This window comes from Nansenia antarctica, assembly GCF_963989245.1.
Source record: "Nansenia antarctica genome assembly, chromosome: 1".
Lineage (NCBI taxonomy): Eukaryota > Metazoa > Chordata > Actinopteri > Argentiniformes > Microstomatidae > Nansenia > Nansenia antarctica.
Window position 1 is genome coordinate 65719740 of NC_137674.1, and position 26257 is coordinate 65745996.

The window sequence follows — 26257 nt, forward strand, 5'->3', positions numbered from 1 at the left end:
TAGGCAGAGTACAAATCAGTTTATTAAATCAAACAGAATTTTTTCCCTCTTTCTGAGTGACAAAATATTTCTATACATAAAATAGTATATCAACAACCAAAAAGCACATGCATGCATCCGATAGAATATATATTTATTTATTTGTTTTATTTATTCATCATGTGATGAGAAAATGAAAGAGTGAGATTAAAGAATGATTGAAGATTGCACCGTGATAATAAGTAATAAAGAATGAAGCATTAGCAAAAACAAAGCTGTCATAGAGAAACCTGGCTGAAGGTATGGTTCCATCCCAATCGTCTACCCTCGTTTCCTCACCTCCTTCTCCTGACAACCACTGCTATGTAAAGATTGGATAGGTGAAAGCACTACTGAGAACCCTTTCAGGATCCTATCCACTGTGAGTGGTCTTCAAGGAAAAGGAAGATGAGGAGGTAGAAGGGAACTATTTTATGAGTATTGGGACAGAGCCACAATGTTTGGCACTGGCTTAGGGGGAAGCGTTGGCTAGCTGACGTTTGGCTTCCATTTACAAGGCAAACAAGTGATATCCCTAAACATAAACCCTCAAAATACCTTGCCGTCATCTGCTACTTCAGGGTGGCAGAGTAAGTAAGTAGGATAAGACACTTATCTTAGGTCTGCATTCTCCCCACACTGGTTAAAGGTAGGACTGGGGGAGGATAAGTGGATCCTAGACCGGTGGTGTCTTAAAATCAACTTTTAAAGCGGGAAAGAGCAGGATTCAATGTTTTAATTCCGTCTTTTGGGATATATCCGTCTGTAAACCTGAACGGTAAAAATGCAGTCGTGTTGCACAGTCAGGGGGAAATGAGCAAACCGTGCAGTTTCTATTTTCTCGAGAATGTAGACAAGGCACAGTGACAGGAGGTGGGTGGTGCTTCCTGTTAGCGATTAAGGAAGTGACAGAGGAGAGAGGGCGGGGCACTGCCAGCAGTGTTTACACACACACTCACAGGCAAGGGGTGTGGATAAGATACATTCTCTCTTTCTCTCTCATAGCCCAACTGACATGACATGCATCAGCCCTAGTTTGCTACTCTGTGTGTTATGTGTCTTGTGTTTTAATTATTTTAAAACAATAATCACAACCATTCTTTCTGTGGAAATATAAAACATCATGCTTAGTCCAGGTTCATGCACTGAGACAACGCTCAGACACTGAGACATAATTGTGCATTATGTTCAGAGATGGCCCAAATGTTAGCTTCCTGTCACCCTCCCTGACCTCAGGAAGTAGTTTGTCACTGTTTACTGTGGAACTGTGGTGTAACGTGCTGTCGAAGGTCTCCCCTGAGTATCAGGCACTACCGACAGACACCCAACTGGTTCTCACTGTTTATAACTATTCATAAACATTCACAAATAGTTTGGAACAGTTTACATTAGCAACATTGGCTAACAAATGAGAAGGATTATATGGCACTGAACTCAAAGGGAGAGAATTAGAGCAAGAGAAGGCCAACATTGAAGAGAGAGAGAGAGAGAGAGAGAGAGAGAGAGAGAGAGAGAGAGAGAGAGAGAGAGAGAGAGAGAGAGAGAGAGAGAGAGAGAGAGAGAGAGAGAGAGAGAGAGAGAGAGAGAGAGAGAGAGAGAGAGAGAGAGAGAGAGATTTTGGGCGTCAAGCTGGATTCGGTTTGCAGCTTTGTGTCTTGGCTGGTGGTTTTACATGGTGGTGAACTGACTGTGTGCTTGTCTCAGCTTCTCAGCAATCTGTAGGAATGAGCACAAAAGAGAAAAATGCCAATGAGAGCCAAGAGCTTGACAATGCCCATACAGACACATACATCAAAGCATTCTTGAGTCTCTATGGACTATTATCAAGAATCTATTCACGCATTACTGGACCATTCGCTGTAAAATACCTTGAGACCAGGGTTAGAGTGATCATTCCAATGAACCTAACCTTGGGACACCCTTTACAGAAAGTAGCTACAAAGGGGTGGAAACCCGCTTGAAATGACTGACACCTCTCAACATGTTAAACCAACCAAAAACCTTGCTTGGAGCTAAAAAAATAAAATAAAAATAGATATAAAATATATTCAATTTTCTTCAATGTTGCAAGCTAGCATAGCATGTTGATGTTGATGTTGTTGTCTACTCTCTGAAAAATAGTCCTACCCGGTCGGAAAAGACGACACACACAACAACAAGTCATTCTATGAAATTGTGAGCGCATTCTCCCATCGCTCCATCCAGTGGAATCCAAGCCAGATCTGTTCATCTAAAATTCCCCTGACCTCCAAAGAAGGCATGAGAACAACGTGGTTCAGAGATATGGCTACACAAGACAACCAACATTGAACCCAGTCAGCTCAGGGAGTGAGTTGTCAGGGCAACTGTCCTTACCGTCTCATAGAACTTCACTTGCTCCTCCAGGTACAGCTGCATGACCCTGTTGTAGTCATAGATACGGTTGCTATGGAAGTGGTTCATCTCAGCTGTGGAGGGCAGGGATGAAACAGGAAGCACATTTTGTTACAGGATGTTCTACTAGTCTGTGCATATCATGTTGTGGTATCTTGATTTACTATTGGCCTATGGCTAGTACCTGGTAGAATTACCCCACAGCACAAATAGCATAACATGGCTAATGCATTTAGCCTGAACCCTATAGCCTTACCTTGTAGTGAGTATGACATGACACTAATGCGTTTAGCCATGCCAACTTTGTCCTGAGGGGTGATCTTGCTTGCAGCCACTAATCGGTCACCCTCCTTCACCTTCTCTATGGCTGCCTACCAGAGAAAAAAAACACTCTCTTTAGCTTTGAACTGTATCCAAGATGGATAGGTGTCAGCTTCACTGTTAAAATAACCATCATTGATGCAGAGATCCATTCATGGCAAAGATACTGTACCAATGCCAGATCATACCCACCCATTACTTATAAATAAATCCAAAACAGTACCACAAAGAGGGATCCTGACAGAAATAAACTGGGTAAGCAAAGCACATAAAACATACCCTTTACCATAATGGTTTGACTGCGTAACAATGTTCTGACATTGACTTGATGTTGTAGGCCTATGCTTTGAGGTTGTTATTCAGCAACGTTGTGCACATTGGGCCCAGTACTGTACCTTGTGTACTCCAATGGTGTCAGGGAAGCATCCAAGAAGGCCCTTATACTCATTATTGGTCTCCATTAGGAAGTGCAGGTCTTTCCTGGGCTGGAAGGGGAGCACACATACACACACAAAATAACATCCATTATAACCAGAAGAAATACAAGCACAATAACACCATCTGTCAGAAAGAAAATAATCAATGTTTAAAATGGCCGAAATCAGTGAGCCACAATGAAGGATCTAAAAGTGACAAAAAAAGGATGGAGAGCGGAGAACCATGGGTAAAAAAAAGAACAACCACAGAGATGTGTTTGGTCATGTGACCCATAACACATACACTCAAAATCTCACCAGAATCCCTTGCTGATATAGGGGACACCAAGATGAAAAACTAAAAAGGTTTACTAGAACATGGGAAACTGAGGATGTCATGATGACTAGCCCATGGATTCAGTCAAACATGCAACACGTGCAGTATACGTAGATATAGTATGATATATAATTATGTTGCTGATACAGTGCATTTCATTTAGGTCACCTGGTTGGCCTTTAGTGCCAATAATGGTTAAAAAGGTGCAAATCCAGCCCACCTGTTGCGCCAGGGAAGCTAAATCGAATGCACCTACTTGCTTTATACATCTTCCGTCTTTCTCAATCTCTTGAACCTAACCTAAGATTTTATAGGTTATTTCATAAAAGTCCATTTTATAGTGAGTGAGCTTTTGAACATACTTCTGTAACTAGTACAATCACACAAAAATGTACGAAACAACAGTGTTAAAGGTACACATAAAGTGCATTTGAACTCTTATGTTTTGAGTGAATCCATGTACAGACAGCACTGTGGTTAATATTTGTAATCTATGTACATACCACAGGACTGGATCATAGCTAACGCTAATGGCTATCAGCGTAACGGTCAGCTAAGATTAGCTGGGTCTACCTGACTGGTGGAGGTCAAAGGTAAAAAGGAACTAAAAATGGAGTCCGGTGCGAGAACAAAGACTCTAGAGCCACACATGCTTACCAGACGAGGCCTCCACCTGGACGCTGCTTAGACATTAAAGAGAGGGCCTGGTTTTGATTTCCATACATTTATATACCACAGAGATCAGATCATATATCAAACTCAGATATAATAGAACTGATATTAAAAAACGTTACGTTCAATTGAAGCATCAGAGGTGAATGCGGAACATATTCTGGGCTGGGTAGTCACCACTGAAGACCAGTGTTGGGCACGTTACTTCAAAAAAGTAATTAGTTATAGTTACTAGTTACTTATCCCAAAAAGTAACTGAGTTAGTAACTGAATTACTTCATTATAAAAGTAACTAGTTACTAGGGAAAGTAACTATTGCGTTACTTTTTAAAGTAAACATTTAACAATATGAAGTGCTTTTAAATCTTTGTAGTGTAAATTAAATAAATCAAACTGTCACACAACTTCAGACAACTGGTAGACAGACTGTAACTTCAAGTATTTTCAACACAACAAAAGTAAACAGTTAAACAATATGAAGTGCTTTTAAAGTAGTACTGAAAAAATAAGACATGAATTTCTTGGACAAATCCAACTTTAGCTCCTAAACATTAATTCATTCATTCATCTATCCATCCGTACACTCCTTCCTAACACTCATCCATCCATGCATGCATGCATTCATTCATCCAGCCAACCCAGTCATCTAACCATCCTAGCCAATATGAAGTGTTGACACTGAACTATGGTTGGCTTATGGTTGGCTTACCATGAAATGTTCTCTACCATAGCCAATCATGATCACTTAAGCCAGGGGTCGGCAATAGGCGGCCCGTGGGCCATTGCTGGCCCGTCACCAATAATATTTGGCCCAGCAGATTATTTTGAGAATCCACTATATATATATATATATTTTTTTTAATAATAATATCGGACCGACAGTCCCACATATAGCGCCTATAATGTCCGAATAGAGAATCGAACTCCACCTGAATAATGCTTATTGTACTTTTATCCATGTTGAGAGTGAATGACACAGGACAATCAGGCAGCAAGGTGCACCGAAGCGCACTGACGCTGAACCCCTCAGAGTGAATCATAAGCAGGTGGACAACGCGTCACGGTGCTGAAATAGCCGACATACCGTGTGTGGTTTGAACAAAATAACACGAGCTCAGTAAGCCATTCAAACGTAATGTTTACGTATATGTGACTGCAACACACATATGAACAGTAACAACGCAAATTCTGTTTAATTTTCTGAAAAACATTGAAAACAAAATCGGCGCAAACAAAAAGCATCTCCCATCGGTCAGTATTTGCTTGATATCTGGTGATATTGACGTCACTTTAATCCACAGGCAGTTCTCAAGGTTTTTATGCATCCATCGATTCCTCTCGTGCGTCTTTATCGCATTCATTGACGAAAAGGACGACTCGCATGTATAGAAAGGGAACATTGTGAGCACGGAAAATGTCTCTCACAACGGCTTTGCATTGATGAAACCAGGTAGGATGAACGTAGTTCGCTGTCCATTCCTCTTTAAATGCCCTGTTTCCACCGTCAACTTTCCTCTTTAGACCTTTGGAGAGTGACATTATGTTTCTCTTGCTAGCAGGTTAAATGTTTGGCTAACTTCACCCGGCACGCAAACAACCAATCCAATAATAATAATGTGACCGTGTCTGGGAGGAGGGGGGAATAATTATCAGAATGAAACTATGTTACATAATTATTAGAATAAGTTAGGCTACGCTACATCGTCAGTCCACACATTTATTATTCAAAAATATGGAAAAGTGTGAAACTACGTTTCAACGTTGTTGAGAATCACAACACAAACTCGCTAGTCAAGCCAACATACTGCAACATAATGGATTGGACAGCTACCTAGTTAACTAGAACACTACTTTACATTGTTAGCAGGTTCACAAAACAAGCTGTGTTAGTTGACTAGCGATGTGTACAGTCGAAAGAAAAGTCAAAGCATTAGAACGTGTCACATTTTTAAACAATCAATTACTTAAATTAGCCTTTGATTATGTTCGGGCCCGCCATCTAGTGGCTAAAAATTTTTTTGGCCGGAGGCCAAACCTAATTGCCGACCCCTGACTTAAGCGGTTGTCTCGCCCCTCCCCTCCCCAACAAACAAACAAAAAACACCTTTGCAGCTGTGACTGAGGTCGGATGACAATGAGAAGCTTCAGTAGTAACGCGCCGCATTGAATTACCGGTAACGGTAACGATGGAAATAGTAATTAATTAGATTACCCGTTACTGAAAAAAGTAACGCCGTTAGAAACACCGTTTATTTTAACGCCGTTATTCACATCACTGCTGAAGACAGACTCGTATTCAGAGATCAGATCATATGTGACATCTTCTAATGCTTTGGTCGTCATATCGGCATCAAAATGTTATTTTCTGACTTTTCTTTTGAAACACGGAACTACGTTTCAACGTTGTTGAAAATTCACAACACAAACTCACTAGTCGAGCCAAAATACTGTAACGCGATGGATTGAGTAATCCCCCCACTGCTACCTAGTTAATGATAACACTACTTCACATTGTTAACAGGCTCACAAAACAAGCTGTGTTAGTTGACTAACGACGTGTCGTTGATTTTCAACAACGCGGAAATGTATTCACATTTTTCGAAAGAAAAGTCTGATCATTACATTGGATCCCGATATGAGGCCCAAAGCATTAGAACGTCTCACATATATCAAACTCAGATATAGTAGAACTGATAAAACATACGTTCAATTGAAGCATCAGATGGTAAATGTGGAACACATTGGGGCTGGGTAGCCACCACTGAAGACACACTCATATTCTGTGACCACTCCCGTTCATGACAACACATGATCCCCAAACAGGATCCCAAAGTCAGAGGGTCAATATGAGGTAAAAACTAGGATGTATACAATGTTAAACCACAGGGGAAAGAGTCCAGGAAACGCACTCTGATAACCAGGAAGAGACAACAGAGCAGAGCACAAATGTATAAAGAGAGTGAAGGGGACTGAAATAGAGCCACACAAGACCTCTGGGGCAACAGGAAGTGCATGCAGTTGGGTAGGAAGTTGCCCTCCCTCCCCTAAAGAACGCTGTTACTTGAAAGCACAACACTCTATTCCAGGTTCTTTTAAACTGTTATTTTGGACTCCAAGGCCTCAACAACAACTGGGACAAGAAAGATAAGAAGAAGCCAGCCAACAATAGCAGTAATGTTTTTTTTTAATACTGAAAATAAACAACCCCCCATTGCCTCGAGCCTTCAGGGTTTCAACTCATACCAACCTAAAAATGAAAAAGCAAGTTCAAAGCCAATTCTAACATTGCTTCTTTGAACAGTTAGCTACTTTGTGCCAGAGAGACAATGAGACTACTGGTTATTTCTGAATACCAAACCTGCCCCTAGCCCCTAGAGTTACTTTTGCTTACATGACACTAGGGGGTGTAGGCGGCCATTTTTAATTGAGCTGAGAGAGACTAAAGTCCGGTACACACATAAAGATAATCTGGCCGATTTTGGCCCGATTTTCCCCCTTCCGACCAAGGACAGCAAACGCCCGATTATCGGATGGCTCTAAAGATTATCCTACAAGATTATCCTGTGGTGTGAGGTGTGTTAAGAGTCCATTTCTCCCGACAATCTGCTTGGAAAATGGTCGGGGCCCGACTCCCGACAACTCCCGAGCAGGGTTGCCAGATAGGCTCGGGTTTTTTGGTGGAATTAGCAGTTTTAGACTGTGGTTAGGCTGGAAAGTGTCAATCCCATCTGGCAACCCTGTTCCCGAGTTCGATTGTGCCGTGGATGGAATGTAGCCAATCAAGAAGCGAGCTGACTTCTTCGTTTCGTTCTTCTGCACTTTATTTGCCCTGTCACACATGGCTGCCTCGTACAGGTCAGTCAGGGTACTACGTTAGATCACGTTTGATGAGGCAAGATTTCTGGCTTGGGGAACGAGACTCTAGACTGTCGTAACAACAGATCTTTATGCATGTGGTGTGCTGTATTGGGAATATCGGCGCACACCACACACAATACGATCAAAACTGTTCAATCCATGATTTTTTATCTTCATGTGTGGGGTCTCTCTCAGATAAAAAATCTGTTAAGATTTAGAAAATCCTTATATGTGTACTAGGCTTTACATGAAGGAGAGAGATGCCTGTCAGCGTACCTGCTCAGCCACCATCTGGGCGATCTCCTCGTAGGTCTTCCCGGCTGCAGTCATGGCGTCCGTCAGCGTAGCTTCTCCTAAAGACACCACAGTGAAAAGAGTTATAATTTTAACTCTTTAGCAGACACTTTTATCCAAAGCGACTTACAATTAGAGATTACAGGGACAGTCTCCCTGGTGTAATTTAGGTCTAAGTGCCTTACTCAAGGGCACACTAGTGGTGGTGATCCCAGTTGGGATTTGAACTCATGACCATGACCTGATCACCAGTGCAACTCACTATCCACTAGGCCACCACTACGCCCTATCAGACATGGAAATAAATTCAACAATACTCATATCATACTGTATTGTATTAGCTGAGCCTTGGTTAGCCATGTCCAAGTGTTGTGGGCTCAACTGCCCACAACATTTCTGCAGCGTATTCCCATCTATTCCATCAGGACCGATGGATTTCTGGGAGAGGGTGGGCCTCACTTCCTCCGACGTTACACCTATTGGTGTTTCCACCCTCTCTCCTGTCCCCCTGGAATTGGCTGGAATTGGGAAGGTCTATTCATTCATTCTTTCATTCATTCATTCATTAATTAATTCATTCATTAATACACAGGTCTTCAGTACCTTGGTATCCACTACTGGTGAAGACAGAGGAGAGGTTCTGGAAGGCTTTGCCGATCCTCTGGTACTCTTTGGGCAAAGCTAAGGAGGAAAACACAGAAATAAGTTGCCTCTTTTCTATTCAAACTCCAAACAGAACTGCCTGTAAATGTTAAGAATGCAAACTCTGTATTCCAGTAAGCAGTACATATTTGTTCCTTCTGCCCTGTGTAGAGTCTGTGTAGCATCTATGACAGTGCACTGTAGTGTGTACATAGTACGTACGTCCTGTGCATCTCTTCCAATGCTCCTGGCCCACTGTGAGGAGGTCCTTCACCCCGTCGTCCATCGCTTTAGTGAACCGACTGAACTGCTCACACTTCTGCTCACTAAGGTGGATAAACACACACACACACACGCGCACACACACGCACGCGCATGCACACGCACACGCACACACACAGCTGCTTAAGTCACTTGTTCATAAAAGCTTCTGACAGGCTAACACAGTCTAGACCGGGGTGCGATGGGGACTCACACTTCGATGGGTTCCATGTCAACAGCTTCAGGCTCTACAGAGGAGAAGATCATCACTCCCACCGCCTCGTCCTTCTCTGCTTTTCTCTTCCCCATTTTCCAGTCCTGCAACAACAACAAACGCAGAGCTTTCCCGTTGCTCCATATGACATACTGGCAGGTCGCTAATACCTAATAGTCCATGGGAGGCTGGTGGAGGTATAAATCGGAGGACAGGGCACATTGTAACGCATGGAATGGAATAAAACACGTTCTGTTCTGTGCCATTCCTCGTTCCATGCCATCCATTACAATGAGCCCCGTCCTCTGATTTTTACCTCCACCAGCCTCCCCCTGCTATAGTCCTATATCTCCATCTGAAGGTACACCACAGTGGACTGTCACCATGTGGTGATTGGTTGAGAGGGGGGAGTCAATCTCCAGTCTTCCCCTCAGGATGAGGAAGACTTCTCACCTTCTCGTCCTTGTAGGTGAGGAAGAGCTGGAAGACATCGCTGTTGGCCACCACGGGGTGCCGACACATCCTGGTCATCCAGCCCTGCAACCTCTCCATCCTCATCTTAATGAACTCCTCCTCAAAACGCCCTGGGGGGGGGGTTGGGGGGGGGGGAGAGAGAGAGAGAGAGAGAGTGAGAGAGAGATTATTATACAGCATTATATATCCATTGAAAAGAGCAATCTAATCCATTTCCACATCTCTCCTCTCCTAATGGATAAATAAGGCCGCTCCTCATTGGAGGAGAGAAGAGGTCATGAGGTCAGTGGCTCACCTGTGACCTGCTTGTCCGGTAGCGAGGGGATGGGGATGGCCGAACCAAACTTGTCCAGGAGCCTCTCGTAAAGCCAATCAAAGTGCTTGTATCTGTGATTGACAGGTCTGTTTGTGGTCTGTGAACCAAAGTTAGCAATGGAGTTAGCAATGGTCTCTTGCTTACTAACTATTTCTATCATCAAGACAGCTTGTACTGTAATTCACGGTTTCCATAGGATACCTGGCTGGAGTGAGATTTTGATGCCATGGGCTTAATCACTCATACTTGTATTCTAGGTCTTATCGGTAGCAAGACAGATGGGGGGGAGCATGGGGAGTGCTATCGGTAGCAAGGCTATGTCGACATATTATATGGACCTACAGTAAATACAAATAGGAGATTAAACATTGAAACACGCCCCCCGAATATCTACACTGTATATTCAACATCACCAACAATTGATTGACCGATAGAAAATGTAGTTCATAATAGAATAGTGGTTTTGGCGTGAGAATTGTTTGGCCAGTGTGAGGAGTGTGAGACTGAAGGACAAGCGTGAGAGTTGGTAACCCTGCTGTAATATCGGGCATTTGGACAACGACTACAATGAGTGTCTGTCCCTACAGATCCATGACATGTATGGTCCCCGGTCCTGACAGGTGCCATCTTGAATAGGGAAATGAAGGGAAAAAACGCCATTCGTCATTCAAGGTATGATATACATATAGAACAGATCCATGGACACTCACGTTGGGTATGACCTGGTACTCGATGTAGCTCTTCAGGCCGTACATTTTGGTGCCCTTCTTGGGGTCGGCCACGACGCAGTCCAGCTGGGCATCCGGGTAGGCCCACACCGGACCCACCTCCCCCATCTGACAGAGGACGAAGGACTGAGAACACTACCAAACACCACACAAATACTACAGTACTAACCTCCCCCACATCTGAGGGGACACACATGACTATGAACACTATCGAACACCACAGAGTATTACAAACTCCCCCGAGAGACGAGAGAGGCAGCACAGAACACACAGAACATACTAGAAAAGAAATATTAACTTAACTGTACAGCAATCCTCAACCAAACCATTCACTCAAAAAGATAATTCTTCCATCCGCGATCCAACTCACGTAGATGGTTAACTTCTCCTTTCCCTTGACTGGCTGCTTGCTGAGGAGGTACAGTTCTGGCCCAGACTTGGAGAAACCCGGGAACCTGCTCGGAGAGGAACAGGGTGGTTTAAGGGTTAGGGTGTTAGGAGTATAATGTCTTATAACACCTTACAATGCCTTCGTAATATATCATGTCATGCCTGTCTAGAAGTCATTTTTTTCAACTGACTGAAAATGTCTCTGATAATAGCTCAGAATTATTATGAGATGATTATAAGACATTATAATGCAGTCACGCATGCTTATAAGAAGTGTTATGCCCATTGGAGGGCAGGGATGGGGATCCCAGAGTGAAGGTCTGTCTCACTTGTTGAGGGAGATTTTCATGGAGGATCCGGTAGCTCCGCCCCTCTGGATGGCACCTCCCTCTCCAGCCTCTGACTCAGCGTATCCTGACGACTTCACATCGTCCCACTCGTCATCCCACTCATCGTCTTCAGCACCTACCCACACACACACACACACACACACACACACACACACACACACGCACAAAAACAAACTCACACACAGGCCCGCCCGCCCAGACACAGACACACAGACACACAGACACACAGACACAGACACAGACACAGACACACAGACACACACACACACACACACACACAGTGATTACAGATCAACATCATTGGGAAATAAATGGATCACGGGCTACGGTACATACATACACACCAGAGAAGATGGACTACCACCTCACTCTATAAACACACATCCACTCTACCACACTCTACCACACTACCACACACTACCACGCCATTCTACGAGACCACAATATGGCATCGGTGCTGTCAGACGCAGCTACCTAACCTTTGACCAATCAAGACAAGAGCAACCCCCTTTGGTCAATCCACTAGGACAATCATTTGTTACTAAACAACACATTCATTTTAATTTCTATTAAACAATGCAATTACTGTATTTCTATCATCAAACATTTTCTAATTTCTAATAATAATTACTATAATTTTTTCTCCGAGCAGAAATACACATGCTGCACACACACACATGCCTGTAAGAGTAGAAGATACTGTATAATGGTATTGATAACACTCATGCCAAAAGTCATCAGTCCTTAAAAGCACAGAATGTCAATTAATCACTGCAGTACAAACAGGGAACAACCATCCCAGCAGGCAATGCGTGGGATACCTGTATCAATAAGGTACGGGTAGGGGTATATGTCTTTGAAAAGAGAAGAACAGACGGTACAATAGGTTAGTTCTCTTGTGTTCGTTCGTTCGTTCGTTCGTTCAGCCATTTATGATTTCACTTGTGATAAAAACATCTTGCTTTGATGAGGAAGTGAGAAATTCAGTGTAAATCAGAGAAGACTACTGTGTTTCATTGTGTGATTCATGCGTCCTGTTCTCTACATTAAACCAAAGTCCAATGAGTTCTAAGGAAATGACAGTGTTTCCTGTGAGATTTTGTAAGAGTGTGGTGGGTGGACCTCTTAAGTCTTGTCAATGTGAGGGGGGGGTGCTAAATCGTATGGACCAACAGTAGATGCAATGCGAATCCCAAAGATCACATGTAGGCACACGTAAAAATGGCATTGCTCACATGTAAAAATATGTTCGGTTCCTTATGACACTATGACGGGACAAATTAGACTATGGCGGGACAAATTAGACAGTCTAGGTAATTACCGTAATGGGAAACACTGATCATGACCAGGCTCCTGTTTGGTCTGTTAGAAGAATTCCTGCTAATAGGTTTCTATTGACCACAACATTGTGGTCATTAGACATTATGATCACAACATTCTAAATTGCATTCTCGTCGGCAGCTATTGAAGACAACATAAAACCCATAAAAAAATAGACAAAAGTAAAGTATATTTTCAGTACGGCATGTGTCTACAACGGCACATTCCTTGAGTTTTGAGACCAACAGGTCTAATCCCTAATGGACACTTTGGTGACCCAAGGAACCAGGGAAAGTGGTTCAGGGAGGTATTCCATCAACATTGCTAAAGGAAAATCCAGGCTTATTTTTGATAACTCTCGCAAGAGAGTCCTTTAGCAACGTTGATGGAATACCCCCCTGGTCTGAACCAGGTACTACACACCAAAGACTTTTACGTCACGAGTATGTGCTTCACAATTAAAACGTCAGGCTTTACGACATCCTGGTTGTTTTTAACCATACTAGTCGACCACCCATACTCGCCATCCTGCACTCGTCTACTATATAGTACGGAAGGATGGCAGTTTGAAACGCAGCTCTCTTACCTGGGCCCTGGTAGGCCTGCGGGTGGCTGGGGGCCTGGGAGGCCCAGGGGTCGGGGGCAACGCTCTTGCCCGTCTCTGTGCCCTCCGGCTTGGCCGCCCAGTTGTTGGACGACCCCCCCGTGGCATCAGAGTTCCACACCGACCAGGGGTCATTACCATTACTCGCCTGGCAGAGGGAGAGACAAGAGAATGAGAGGGGGAGAGAGAGACGGGGGGTCCGAGAGAGAAAAGGGAGAGGGAGTGATAGATAGATAGCTCAAACTTGAGAGAGAGGGAAGGGGGAGAGAGAGAAAGAGAGAGGGGGAAGGGGGAGAGAGAAAGAGAGAGGGTGGGGGGGAGAGAGAAAGAACGCAAACTCTTGTGTGCGTGTGTGAGAGAAAGGGAAGGTGTGGTGGATAGCCTCTTTAAAGATCAACAACATGGGTCATTAACTGCCTTTCAAAAAACAGCAGCGCTTATTATCAGAGGATACAATGTAATGATCAAGCAGCGTACAGTTTATCATGCTGCTGCTCACTTCCAAGAACACAGACCGCCAAAATGCTCCTTACCTGTAACAAAGACCCTAATATAAATAGAAGACTCTAAGCACACACACCCCACACAGTATACAGTACACAAACACACACATTATGTGATGAGACACTCTTTTCTGAGTGGGGGCCTTCCTACTCATATTTTTCATTTTATTGGATAGAGATAGTGGAAAAGATAGACAGGAAAGTAAGGAGAAGAGGGCAGGTGAGCAGGGCATGGGCCAGATTCGAACCCATGCCGACATGGGCATATGTGTGCAGTGCACTGTAGACCGCGGTGCTAGACCACTAGACCACGCCAGGCCACCATCTAATTGAATTCCTTTGCATTTCCTCACACAAAATACTTAATGACCTTCTGATACTTGCGCCAGAGCAACGCTTCCTCAACCATTTCTCAGGACATTATTTATGAAATATTTATTTATTTCCAAGTTGTTGTGCATTCTGACGTACTGGAGCCATTCTGAAAGGATCATATGCGACTGTCGGATGCAGAAGTCTCAGAAAGCACTTCTGAGAGGTGATTCCATGACTGGCGTTCCGAACGTTGTCCTGGGCCATACAGGAGCAGACACAGTGCATGCTGTAAGCAGCCGTCTCTTCAGAAAGGGACACCATGGGAGGGCTTCTCCAGGCCAACAAGACCCACATCACGCCCACTGCATGCCATGCGAACGGAGCAGACACTGACCATGCTGATAGTGTGTGTGTTTGTTTTCCTGTGTCTGTGCTTGCTTGTTTGTATGTGTGTTTGTGCTAGTTTTTGTGTGTCTGTACTTGTTTGTTTGTGTGTATGTATGCGTGTGCATGTGCATGTGTGTGTGTGCTTGTTATTGTGTGTCTGTGCTTGTGCGTATGTATGTGTGTGTGTGTGTGTGTGTGTGTGTGTGTGTTTATTATTATGTATCTGTGCTTGTGCTTGCTTGTTTGTGCGTATGTGTGTGTGTCTGTGCTTGCTTGTGCATGCGTGCATCCGTGTGTGTGTATGTGTGTGTGTGTGTGTGTGTGTGTGTGTGTGTATGTGCATCTGTGTGTATTTTCCTCTGACCAAAGGCTTGACCTGGTATCCTGTCTTATTCCTCCCAGGCCCAAAGACAAACAAAGGCATAGTAGAACAGAGGGCAGTGCAGCATGTTACCACAGCCCACACGATTACCCAATCTATCAACCGCCTTGACAGACTTACAGGAGAGAGCGACTAACACTGTAAAGACAGCAGCGTCTCACTGAGTCATCTTAATGCGTTGTTTAAAACAAACATGTTCAACAAACTATTCAGTGCGACATGAGTGTATGAATCATTTAATTGTGACATGGGATTGTAATAACCCTTTTGCCTGGGAGGGAGAATTTCATCGCTGATGTGATGATCGATATCTACGATTTTGAAGATTTTTGATTTGGTGCAGAGTGGTGATCGTAATGATCAGCAGCATTGTGCTGAAGGGTGCTGATCGCTTTGATTGATCTGTGACAGAAACGATTCAATGGGATCCGATTCCTGTGTGTTTAGGTCTGAGAGACGGTGCTGTGGGCCTGATTGGCCTCTGATCGAAGCCAGTTACTCTCTGCCCTTAACAACTGGACCCAGTTCAGTTTGGCTTGTATCTGCTCACAATAGGCAAGACTGGGACTTTTGCTATGGACAACTGATCTTAAATCAGTTGTAATGGGAGGAGAGAGTAACTGGATCCTTGAGAGTGGCTGGAGGAGGAGAAGGGAGGGGTGGTAAGATCATGCTGTCTCTGCAGGCTGGGTTGGGAGCGGGGGGTGGGAGACTTGCAAGGGGCAGATTGGGGGGATTTCGGGGGGGGGGGGGGGGGTCCGGAGACCCATGCTGGAGCCCCACTGTACCCCCATGCTGGTTACCTCGTCGGGGGATGAGGAGAGAGGGGGGGCCGGGGTGTCGGGGGTGTCCGGCTGAGGGCTCAAGCCCCCAGCATCCAGGGTGACATCATCACAAAGCGCCTGCAAGTGAAAGTGGGGTTACCGGAGCAACGCAGACCCCAGTGGGGGACACAGTGAAGAGAGAGAGAGTGTGTGTGTGTGTGTGTGTGTGTATGTGTGTGTGTGTGTGTGTGTGTGTGTGTGAGAGAGGGTGGGTGGGTGGTTTCTGGTTTCGATTCCCTCACCTAGTGATATAAAGCTTCAATGGCTCCATCCATCTACTGACAAATCCTTCGAAATGTCATTTCTACTCATTCTACTTCTCATACAGTACTACAAGTCCTCACCTCTGACCACTTACTAAAACTAACATCTGTAACTGTGTGAATCATATACATACCCCTGCAGCTGTCTTTCACTTCTGCATTAGAGGGGTTTGGAGGGTTTCGGACAATGCAAATAAACGTCCGAGGTCACCCCTCACTTCTGCTTTCTGTGACACGCTGGAGGTAGGGGTCACATAGCGCATGCACGCACGCATGCATGTATAGTGCGCACACACACACGCGCGCGCACGCACACAAAAGACCGTCTCCCCCAAACCATCCCCACTGCATTAATAATATATATTATGACTACCTGCACACTGCCTGATTACTTGAACACTACTTCTACTTGAACTCTGTACTGCTCATACCTGAACTATATTATTGCATACTGTATGATACTGCTCTCTTGCATACTGACATGATATATCTCATGGCATTGTAACCAGCACAGCTTTTTGCACTTCTGTTCTACAGCAGCATGACTGGTATTACTACTATTACCTTATTACCTCATCCTACTTGTTTCTATTATCACCCTACTCATTATTCTGTTATTGTTGATTTGCATTCTGCTGCTATAGCTGCTATTGTTGATTTAGTTGTTTTCATATCCTCCTCCTATTTTATTATTAACACACACACACACACACACACGCACACACACACACACACACACACACACACACACACACACACACACACACACACACACACACACACACACACACACACACACACACACACAGTGCATCCTCCACTCCTCTATTAATGTCAATCCTTCTACTCTACGCTACTCTAAAGAAGCTATGGAGAAGTATTGGATCCCAGCCGTGGGGACACCACAGTGACACAACGCGGTTATTACACGCCGCCTCAAAAGAAGGTAGAACAGAACAGCTGACATCACAGTTGGTTAAGGGGAATCAGCATTGCTGAGAGAATTCAGTGGAAGTGCTGGAAAACACATCTGGCACATCAAAGTAGGTGTGGTGGTGGTTGCCAGGAACACCAAGACAGCAGTTACAGAACGTCCCGATATTTTGAAGTGGGCCAACCTTCCCTACACAGTCGTTAACCAGACACAGGCAAAACGCATGTTTGAAAAAAAAAACATTTCCTTGTCAGGCGTCCACGGAAGCGATGGGAAGTGCAAACGCTGCATATCTCCTGCTCCTCTGTGGCTCAGTGGGTAGAGCAGGGTGCTAACAACGCTTAGGTTAGGGGTCGATTCCCACTGGTACCATATATACTGAACATCTCCTACTATGTAAGTCGTTTTGGATAAAGGCGTCAGCTAAATGGCATATACTGTGTATATATATATACAGTATATATATTTTGCCCAGTTCTAGTGGGTGTTGTATTAGATAGGATAGTGGTAGTTGAAGATGAGAGGCATCTTAGAACGTACTGTTATTGTTCACACCACGACATACTTCTGACTTTTATTGGATAATGTCATTTAGAGTCAAGGCCTGGTCTCAACTCCATGTTAAGGTCTGTGGCACAGAACAATCCTCACAGTTTTAGTTTCTATTTAATCTTCTCTTAGTGTGTGGATAAACACAGTACGTACCTGGGTCTGAGTGGTGCTGGAAAATATGTATGTTTATGACCTAGTTTGTGTGTGCTATTACCCTGTCTTGAATGTGTGTGTGTGTGTGTGTGTGTGTGTGTGTGTGTGTGTGTGTTTGTGTGTGTGTGTGTGTGTGTGTGTGTGTGTGTGTGTGTGTGTGTGTGTGTGTGTAAGACATGCAGTATTAAGTGCCTGGCTCTAAGTGGCGCTGGAAGATATGTGTGTTTATGACCTAGTTTGTGTGTGGAATTACTCGGTCATGAGTGTTAGAGTGTGTGTGTGTGTGTGGTTTTTTACCTGGTTCGGTGGGGTGGGGTGGGCTGCTGCAGGGGCGAAGGTGTCAAAGAAGGACAGGTCAGGAGCTGGGGCGTGAGCGGGGGCAGGGGCAGGGGCAGGGGCGTGTGCTACACTCCCTACGCTCGCTACGTGTCCCCCTCCTGAAGACGACTTACTGAGCTGCAGAAAGAGAGAGACAGAAATATAAATCATATAGACACAAACACACCAACAAACATTACTGTACAACCTTGACATTCTGGGCTCAAGTAACAGACATAGGCTGCGTTCGTAAATTAGCTCTGAGAGCGCTGGAGCGTCCACGTGACTGCCTCTTGTCCAATCAACTTACTTGGTCCCTTTATGACGTTGAACCCAGTGTGCGCTCCGGCGAATTGACGAATGCAGGCATAGAAACAGACATATACAGTGGCAGGCATAGAAACAGACATATACAGTGGCAGGCATAGAAACAGACATATACAGTGATAAACAGGCATAGAAACAGACATATACAGTGATAAACAGGCATAGAAACAGACATATACAGTGATAAACAGGCATAGAAACAGACATATACAGTCAGTGCCCTCCATAAGTATTGGAAAGAGGGAGCATTTAGACCCAATTAGAGCTGAGAATCTCTACTTTGACCCCCATCGTAACTGTTTGATTGCAAATCCACCCTGTTGGGAGTATAAAGAGAGCTAAAATAGGACAAAATGCTTCCTCACTCACTTGGTATTGCATACCTGAGGGCACTGTACGTATATGACCTCTCTCTTTACATCCCAAAAATACTTCAGAAGAAGTACTTTTAACACTAGGAGCGCCGACCCTGTTTCGCCTACTTTTAGCACGCCCTCGATGTCAAATGACCCCCCCCACTCTTTACAGTGAGAAGCTGTGTACTGATGCATAATGATCGCTGGATGGCGCCGCTTGTACATTAGTCTGGCTCCGCAACCTGAATTGAATTGAAACTCTGAAACCAAGATGCCAAGGAGTCATGGCTGAGGAAGAAACGGTCCATAGCATGGCTTCATGTTACACAAGAAAATAAAAATGCCAACATTACTTGTAAAAATGCACATATTCCTATGCTAAAAACGCCCTCCTTCCACTCCGAACACGGTTGGCCGGTGAGATAGAGATCTCTTGCTTTAAAAGACGAAGAAGAAAGTTGTGGTACACAACACAAGTCCTGCTGTTTTCAACAGAGAGAGTACAGAGTACAGTACATCAATATCATGTGGTTATCGGTTCCCGATGGGAATATTGTGATCCCGAGCACGGACCAAAACAGTCTGGGGGCAGCTGGCGAGGTAACTAAGAGTCAACGTAGTTGGTATGAGCCTGTGAACACACTCTCTCTCTCTCTCTCTCACACACACGCGCACACACACACACACACACACACACACACACACACACACACACACACACACACACACACTCTGTCTCTCTCTCTCTCTCTCTCACACACACACACACACACACACACACACACACACACACACACACACACACACACACACACACTCACACACACTCTCTGTCTCTCTCTCTGTATTTAGAGTGAGCTGTTATGGCTCAGTAATATTTAGAGGAAGACTCAACTGTTTAGCAGGCACCTCGTCCTGCCATTGACTGAGCTCTCCCTTGGCTGTGAGATGTCCACAGAATGAATCATACCCATATTGAAGCCATTACTGAATCAGTGACACACACACACACACACACACACACACACACACCCCTAACACTGTATTCATAAACATTGTTCAGCAGGGTCACAGTGCTGAAGGACACACATCCTGTTGTGTTTTCCCTCCATAATCGGAAAGCTGTGCGTATGCGACCAGGGGTGTGACCAGGGGTGTCATGCACCCAATTTATTTGAGGGGGCACAAAGTAGGCGAGTCAGGATGGGGTTCGGGGTGGGGGTGTCACTCTACTCTCCCTCTCTTCCTCTGTATCTGTCGATACTGCACATACTACATCTAGCTTCCTGCCTAGGCATCCCTGTGCAACTTGGAAGGAAACACTTACTAGGGACAACAGGGGGGAGTCTGTGACCCCTAATTTAAAGGCAACCAACCACTTTTATAGTATTGACAGTAGCCTTGGGATGTGGTAGGCAGCCACTGAAGGCTCTACAGGTCTTAGCCTGATAGCTAATACAGATAGCAAGGTTGGGAAAAGGTAGCTTTAGTGAAGGTGTTAGCTGAGGCTGGTTGTGCTTTCCAATCGTTGGCTTTTTAAGTTAAATATGAAGGAGAGAGATGGCTAATTGGCTATATAATGTTACACACCTTTTGTGCAAATAACCTTGCACATGTTTTGCCTGTTTACTTGACAGTCTCACTCTCCAACATAGAGATGTATAGAGTACAGGGCTTAACATTAAGATTTTTCATGTACTTGTCAATTGAACTTGTGTTTTACTTGTACGAGAGCTCAAGTTACTTGTCCAAATACAACGATTTTGAAAAAGCAATATATGTTAGTGCAAAGAACACATTTGTCTACTATTGATTTGATAATGTTGTATCCTTTATTTAAAAAAGTATTCATTAAACAATGTTTATTAAATTATTATGAAGGGGTAATCAGTGATTTCTTTTAGATTAGGATTGGTCACAATAGGTGTGAATATTTATGAATATTTACCAAAAATGCTTTGGGTAAGTACCCCCAAACATTACTATTCCGATTGGAAGGAGGAATTCATTTTTTGCAGATAATAATACATATTAGACAACTGCAGGAGGAAGTCCACTTGTCCGAACATAAAATATACTTGTCCCGGACAAGCGGACAAGCCTTAATGTCGAGCCCTGCAGTATCTACTGTATTCATCTCCACGTTCTCAAGTATAAGAGTTGATAATCTTGTGTTAGTTGTATATGCTTTCCGGTTCGCTGCAGCACACGACTGGAACACCTTACAGAACACCCTCAAACTCACCGCCCTCACCTCACTCACTGCTTTCAAACAAATCCTGCATCGAACCATAGTCGATCAATGCACCTGCTGATCACCGTCTCTCACCCATCCCATAACCCATCACTGCCTCATTTTAAGTATCCCTGCTCCACTCCCCCCGCTATCCCTCACCTCCGCTCTTCCTCACCCCTACCTCCTCCTTCTCTCTCCCCTCTCTCTGACTGTTAGTATTTTAATGCATCTGTATTTGCCAGTGTTTTATTGTTGTAAATTATTTAACCTTGTTTTATTTCTAGCTTCCCCCCCCCCCCCCCCCCAAAGAGCCATTGCTTTTTGGTCAGGCTGCATTTGTAAATAAGAATTTGTTCTTACATGTTTGCCTGGTTAAATAAAGGTTAAAACATTTTTAATAATATGGTTGTGTATGCGCATTAAGACCACATTTCAAGACCCTTCCTAACCTCGATATAGTCCTCTGGCACCAGTCCAACCTCTCCCTTGGAATTCTGTGCTTCTATCCAGCCTCCTCCAATGCTCTGAAACAAACAAACAAAAAGCAACATTCTAATAAGACCGACTGTGATTGGATCAGTGGGGAGATATTGGGTTTCATGGTATCATGTTTTGAGTCACCACCACCACAGAGAGAGAGTGAACTTTGCACCGCCATCAACGGATGATAACCATGGCATCACGTTAGCTAGCCCTGTGAAGCACACTGCCTTTATTGTCTGGCATCATGTGAGTTTGCCTTTATAGGACTGATGTCTTTCAAAAGGGGACAGGAGCATAGGTGAGCCACAAACAGCACTTTTATACTGGAGTATACTAGAGTGTTCACATGAATTAGCACAGATGTGGGTATAGGGGCGGGTGGGGTGTTGGATGGGGGGGAAGGGGGACAGAGGGGAAAATAGAGGGAGGGAGAGAAATGGGGGAGAGAAGATAGAAGCATGGGGAAAGGGAGAAAGATAGATAAGATACAGAGCGAATAAAAGGGAGGGGGAGGGGAGAGAGAGGGGGAGGGAGAGGGACTAGAGAGAGAGAGAGAGAGAGAGAGAGAGAGGTAGATGCATAGTGGTGTAGAGAGGGGGCAGTCATGTGCTCACCTGATTGGTGAGAGTGATTGTCTCTCCCTCTCTCACGGTCAACTCGTTGTTTCCAGGCTCAGCAGTGAAGTCATACAAAACCTGCGCCTGTGGGACACACAACAAGGGTCAACACAATCACGGCCAGGGCACTCAGACACACACACACACACACACACACACACACACACACACACACACACACACGCACACACACACACACACACACACACACACACACTAAACACTCACAGTAAATACACACACACACACACACACACACACGTATGACAGCATATTTGTTTATCTACTGTGGAGTAGTGTGTGAGGCAATCTGAAACAGGCTAAACTAGTTCTCCTGGGCCTGCTGACTCAGATCCAGCAGCACCACTATATACATACAAAACAAGAGGCCTGCATCTGGTTCCTGGTTCCATGACTAAGGCCTCAACACTCCTAGAGACTTAACCCAAGACTAAACCAACCAACCAAAGAGCTGCATCATCAACCACCAGGCCACACCTGCACACTGAATACACACCACTAAGATTACGCTTCAGCTCTTCGGTCAAACCAAGACTCGTGCTTGCCCAGTCGCCCGTGTGTGTGCGTGTGCCTGTGGCTGTATGTGTGTTAGGGGGGGGGGGGGGATCTATGAGATGGAACAGTGTCAGCAGCATACACCATGAGGGCTCCTTCTAGAAATACCCCCACCGCCCCCCACCCCCACGCCCCACCCCGGCCATTGAACTGAAAGATAACAGAGTGAGAGACAGCAGTGTGCAGTGTGTGAGCATGTGAGTTGACATTAAGGAAGCCATTGTGTTCTACCCACAGATGTCCCCGACACAGATTAAGCTGAATCACACGTCCAATGAAGAATCTCCATTTAAGATGCTTTTTTAGCCTCAGGAGTAGTCTTAATCTGGATCTGTGATACCGCCCCCCTGTGGGTGTAATCCGAGGGGTGGTTTATTGGCAATTTCGAATGACTGAACTTGTAGGAGTTACTTTTGGTTTTCTTTCCAGTCATCCAGCGACGGTGTGTGAAGTGTCCTAACTACCTCCCATCTTCTAGCATTTGTGACTGCCAATGGCCCCTGGTCCTAGCATAGATTTGTTTTGTCTTATGATGACTGATGTATAGATGATTCACTCGCTTAGACAAATGTACTTGTTGTAAGTCGCTTTGGATGAAAAGGCACCTGCTAAATGTCTAAAATGGAAAAATGTATAAGACTTGAGAACACCAAGGTCCAATACAACCAGTACCATCTATTTCGTTATAAAAGGCCTCTGAGGAGGTTGGTCACTGTATAGATGACAGATGAAATGAATGGAGGTGGGTGGAAGGAATGCCATTGTCGGAATGATGCAGAATCCACAGCGCTACGTCAGCGCTAGACGAGGTAGTTAGCTCTATCGATTCAGACTGTGTGAAGGAATGTCTGTCTGTTTAGCTGGCCCTCTGAATAGAGGTCTATTTAAGCATTAGCCTTCCAGCTCCCACGAGTCAGTGGGAGGCTTTCAAACACGAACGAAGGGAGAGAGAGAGAGAGAGAGAGAGAGAGAGAGAGAGAGAGAGAGAGAGAGAGAGAGAGAGAGAGAGAGAGAGAGAGAGAGTCACTGAGAGTTAGCGGCAGAGTCAGGACTGAAGAGTCACTACCTATCTATCACTGTAGACTGAAGACCCATCTCTACAGGCTACATCTTGACTGTTCCTCCTAAAGACCTCTTCACCCCCCACTACCTCTCTGTACAGTTCCTCCACTGCTAATAATAATAATAAAAATGAAAAAATGAAAATAAGACAAATAATAATAATCCTTCCTTCGTCTAGCATTGTGACTGCCAATGGCACCTGGTCCTAGCATAGATTAAATTTTTCTTGATGATTCACTTACTTTAGACAAATGTACTTTGGATAAAAGTGTCTGCTAAATGTAAACATGTAAATGTGAGGTTAATGCCAGTGTACGTGGGTCTGCTTGGGTTTTAGCTCAGTTTCAGGACCATAGAAATGAACGCAGGGAACGAAGCTATGCAACAGGATCACTGGTCTGAACCTACAACCCCAAGCTGATGAGGAAGTTACGGAAGTTTGGATGACACAATATTCCCTATGATGTTACGATTTCATTGAATGAGTTCCAATGAAAAAAAGAGGACGGGAGTAGGTTATTGTAAATTAAGAGTGTGAGAGATCGTGAATGAATTTCACCTACTTCCTCAAAATGCTGTTCTCTGGAATGAGACACACAGTGTCTCTGAGAAAGTAGAATCTGTGTCACACACTAAAGTTAGGAATCGGATGATCTCCCATTTAATGATAGAATGCTCCATAGAATCACTGCCTCTTCTCAATTTGTGTACATTTCAAGCCTGCAAACTGCGACACTTTAAATGAATGTGCAATAACACTATGTGCAATATGACAACACTAGTCGTTTTATCTGTACAGTATAGTATAGTGGATAGTGTACATAGCCTTTATTTATGTAAACCAGCTCCTTTCCCTTCTTGTTTTTTTTAGTTTGTTTTCTTTCTTTCCTAGCACCAGGGGAGCCCCCCCTCCCAAATTTCGTTGTTTGGTACCTGTACTATAGCAATGACAATAAAGACCATTCATTCATTCATTCATTCATTCATTCATTCATTCATTCATTTAGTTTTCCCCTCGAGGCAATCTCTCCCTCCCTCTCTAAGTGAAAAACTACAGCAAATGAAAACAGATCCATTAATTGAACTTGGTTAGTAGAATGTAGTGATAGAAGTGAGTATCTCTTACTCACTTCTACTCTCTCCAGTAGAAACAGTGTTACCCCCGCAGGTCTACATTCAAGGACTACATTTCCCAGAGTTCCACGAGTGAAGAAATGACCCGCACTGTAAGGGTACTAAAATGTCACAAGACACTTTTTTTTTATGAGACATATTTTCCATGTTTATAGAAAAGCGCTTCTTCGCTATTTTAAAGTACCTGGTGAAAACGACTCTTACATATGACTACGACCAAACATAAATGTATTATCTGCTGCCATAATTGCGAAGAAAGAGTTCACAAATCTCGAGGTTGAGCGCCAGTCTGAAACTACAGCTCTGTACTAGCCCTGTTCTTTCTGCCATCTCGCAAATGGATACAAATGTCTACAAATCGATAGAAAGTCATAAAGTTTCAGAAAAAAACATCCCTGTAAAGATGTCATCCTACCTTGTGTGCCATTGTCGGTGGGCTAATCAGTCATTACAGAGGGCCAGGGTGTTCAGGGGGTTACAGATCCTCAGCCAGACATTTCCTCGCCGCTCAACTGGGCGAAAACAAGGCGATTCTTCTCGGGTAGAGACGCCGTCGCTGCGCTCATTTTAATACATCACTAAATACAAACTGCTGCCCTTTAACCTCAGACCTGGGACAGACAGATGGAATAGTTCGGGGCGAGAAATTCCGCGACAGCCAACTCCAGTCAACAAAAACCAATTGGACGTTTTTCTACCGGGTAGTTTAGCTGCGATCACTTCACGGAGCCCCGTACGAGGGAACGAAACCGGAAAACTGTCCAATGGCTCTCTCCAAGACAAGTACGGCCCATAGACATACATGGCCGTTAGTTCGCCTACTACTGTATTCAATATTATGATATTTATGATAATATTATGATTATTAGGATTGTTATGATAATCACAGTAAACAAATAATAACAACAACAAAACAATAGTCATAACAATAGTCATAACAATAATCATAAGACATATACTTCTATATGTGGTATGAATATACTATTATAATGTGGTGATTATAATAATATATCATTATAATAATAACCTAGTGATGTTAGTAACAACATGTTCACTATATGCTTCATGTTGCTTAACATAATGTGACAACATTTTATTATTTTTATTCAGAACATGCATTTGTAAAATCTAGGATTGCATTTAATTTTTTATTAGGCTACATGTTTTACAACACATTTACTGTGAAAGCAACAAAAATAAATATGACCTAAAATCAGGTCAATACTTTGTCTGCTATTTGCACTAAA

At 44.0% G+C, this 26257-nt stretch overlaps 1 protein-coding gene across 1 annotated transcript; it reads right to left on the reverse strand.

The window, feature by feature from the left end:
• Positions 1-25525, reverse strand: snx9b (sorting nexin 9b). Its single transcript, XM_080534851.1, has 18 exons — positions 25426-25525; positions 22236-22322; positions 21588-21662; positions 18199-18357; positions 13571-13736; positions 11644-11779; positions 11295-11379; positions 10907-11032; positions 10176-10293; positions 9860-9990; positions 9407-9510; positions 9154-9257; positions 8893-8970; positions 8272-8348; positions 3108-3197; positions 2648-2762; positions 2374-2465; positions 1-1734 (listed from the first exon to the last, which is right to left on the reverse strand). The coding sequence occupies exons 1-18, from the start codon at positions 25435-25437 to the stop codon at positions 1687-1689; spliced, it is 1803 nt and encodes a 600-aa protein (XP_080390977.1). The 5' UTR covers positions 25438-25525; the 3' UTR covers positions 1-1686.
• Positions 25526-26257: the final 732 nt, after the last annotated feature.

Excerpts from the sequence above, each read along its gene's own strand:
- snx9b (XM_080534851.1), bottom strand. Across the intron at positions 11,033-11,294 it reads AGGAGAAGTTAACCATCTAC|ATGGGGGAGGTGGGTCCGGT; the intron begins GTGAGTTGGATC and ends GTCCTCTGTCAG. Across the intron at positions 2,763-3,107 it reads ACACCATTGGAGTACACAAG|GCAGCCATAGAGAAGGTGAA; the intron begins GTACAGTACTGG and ends TTTCTCTGGTAG.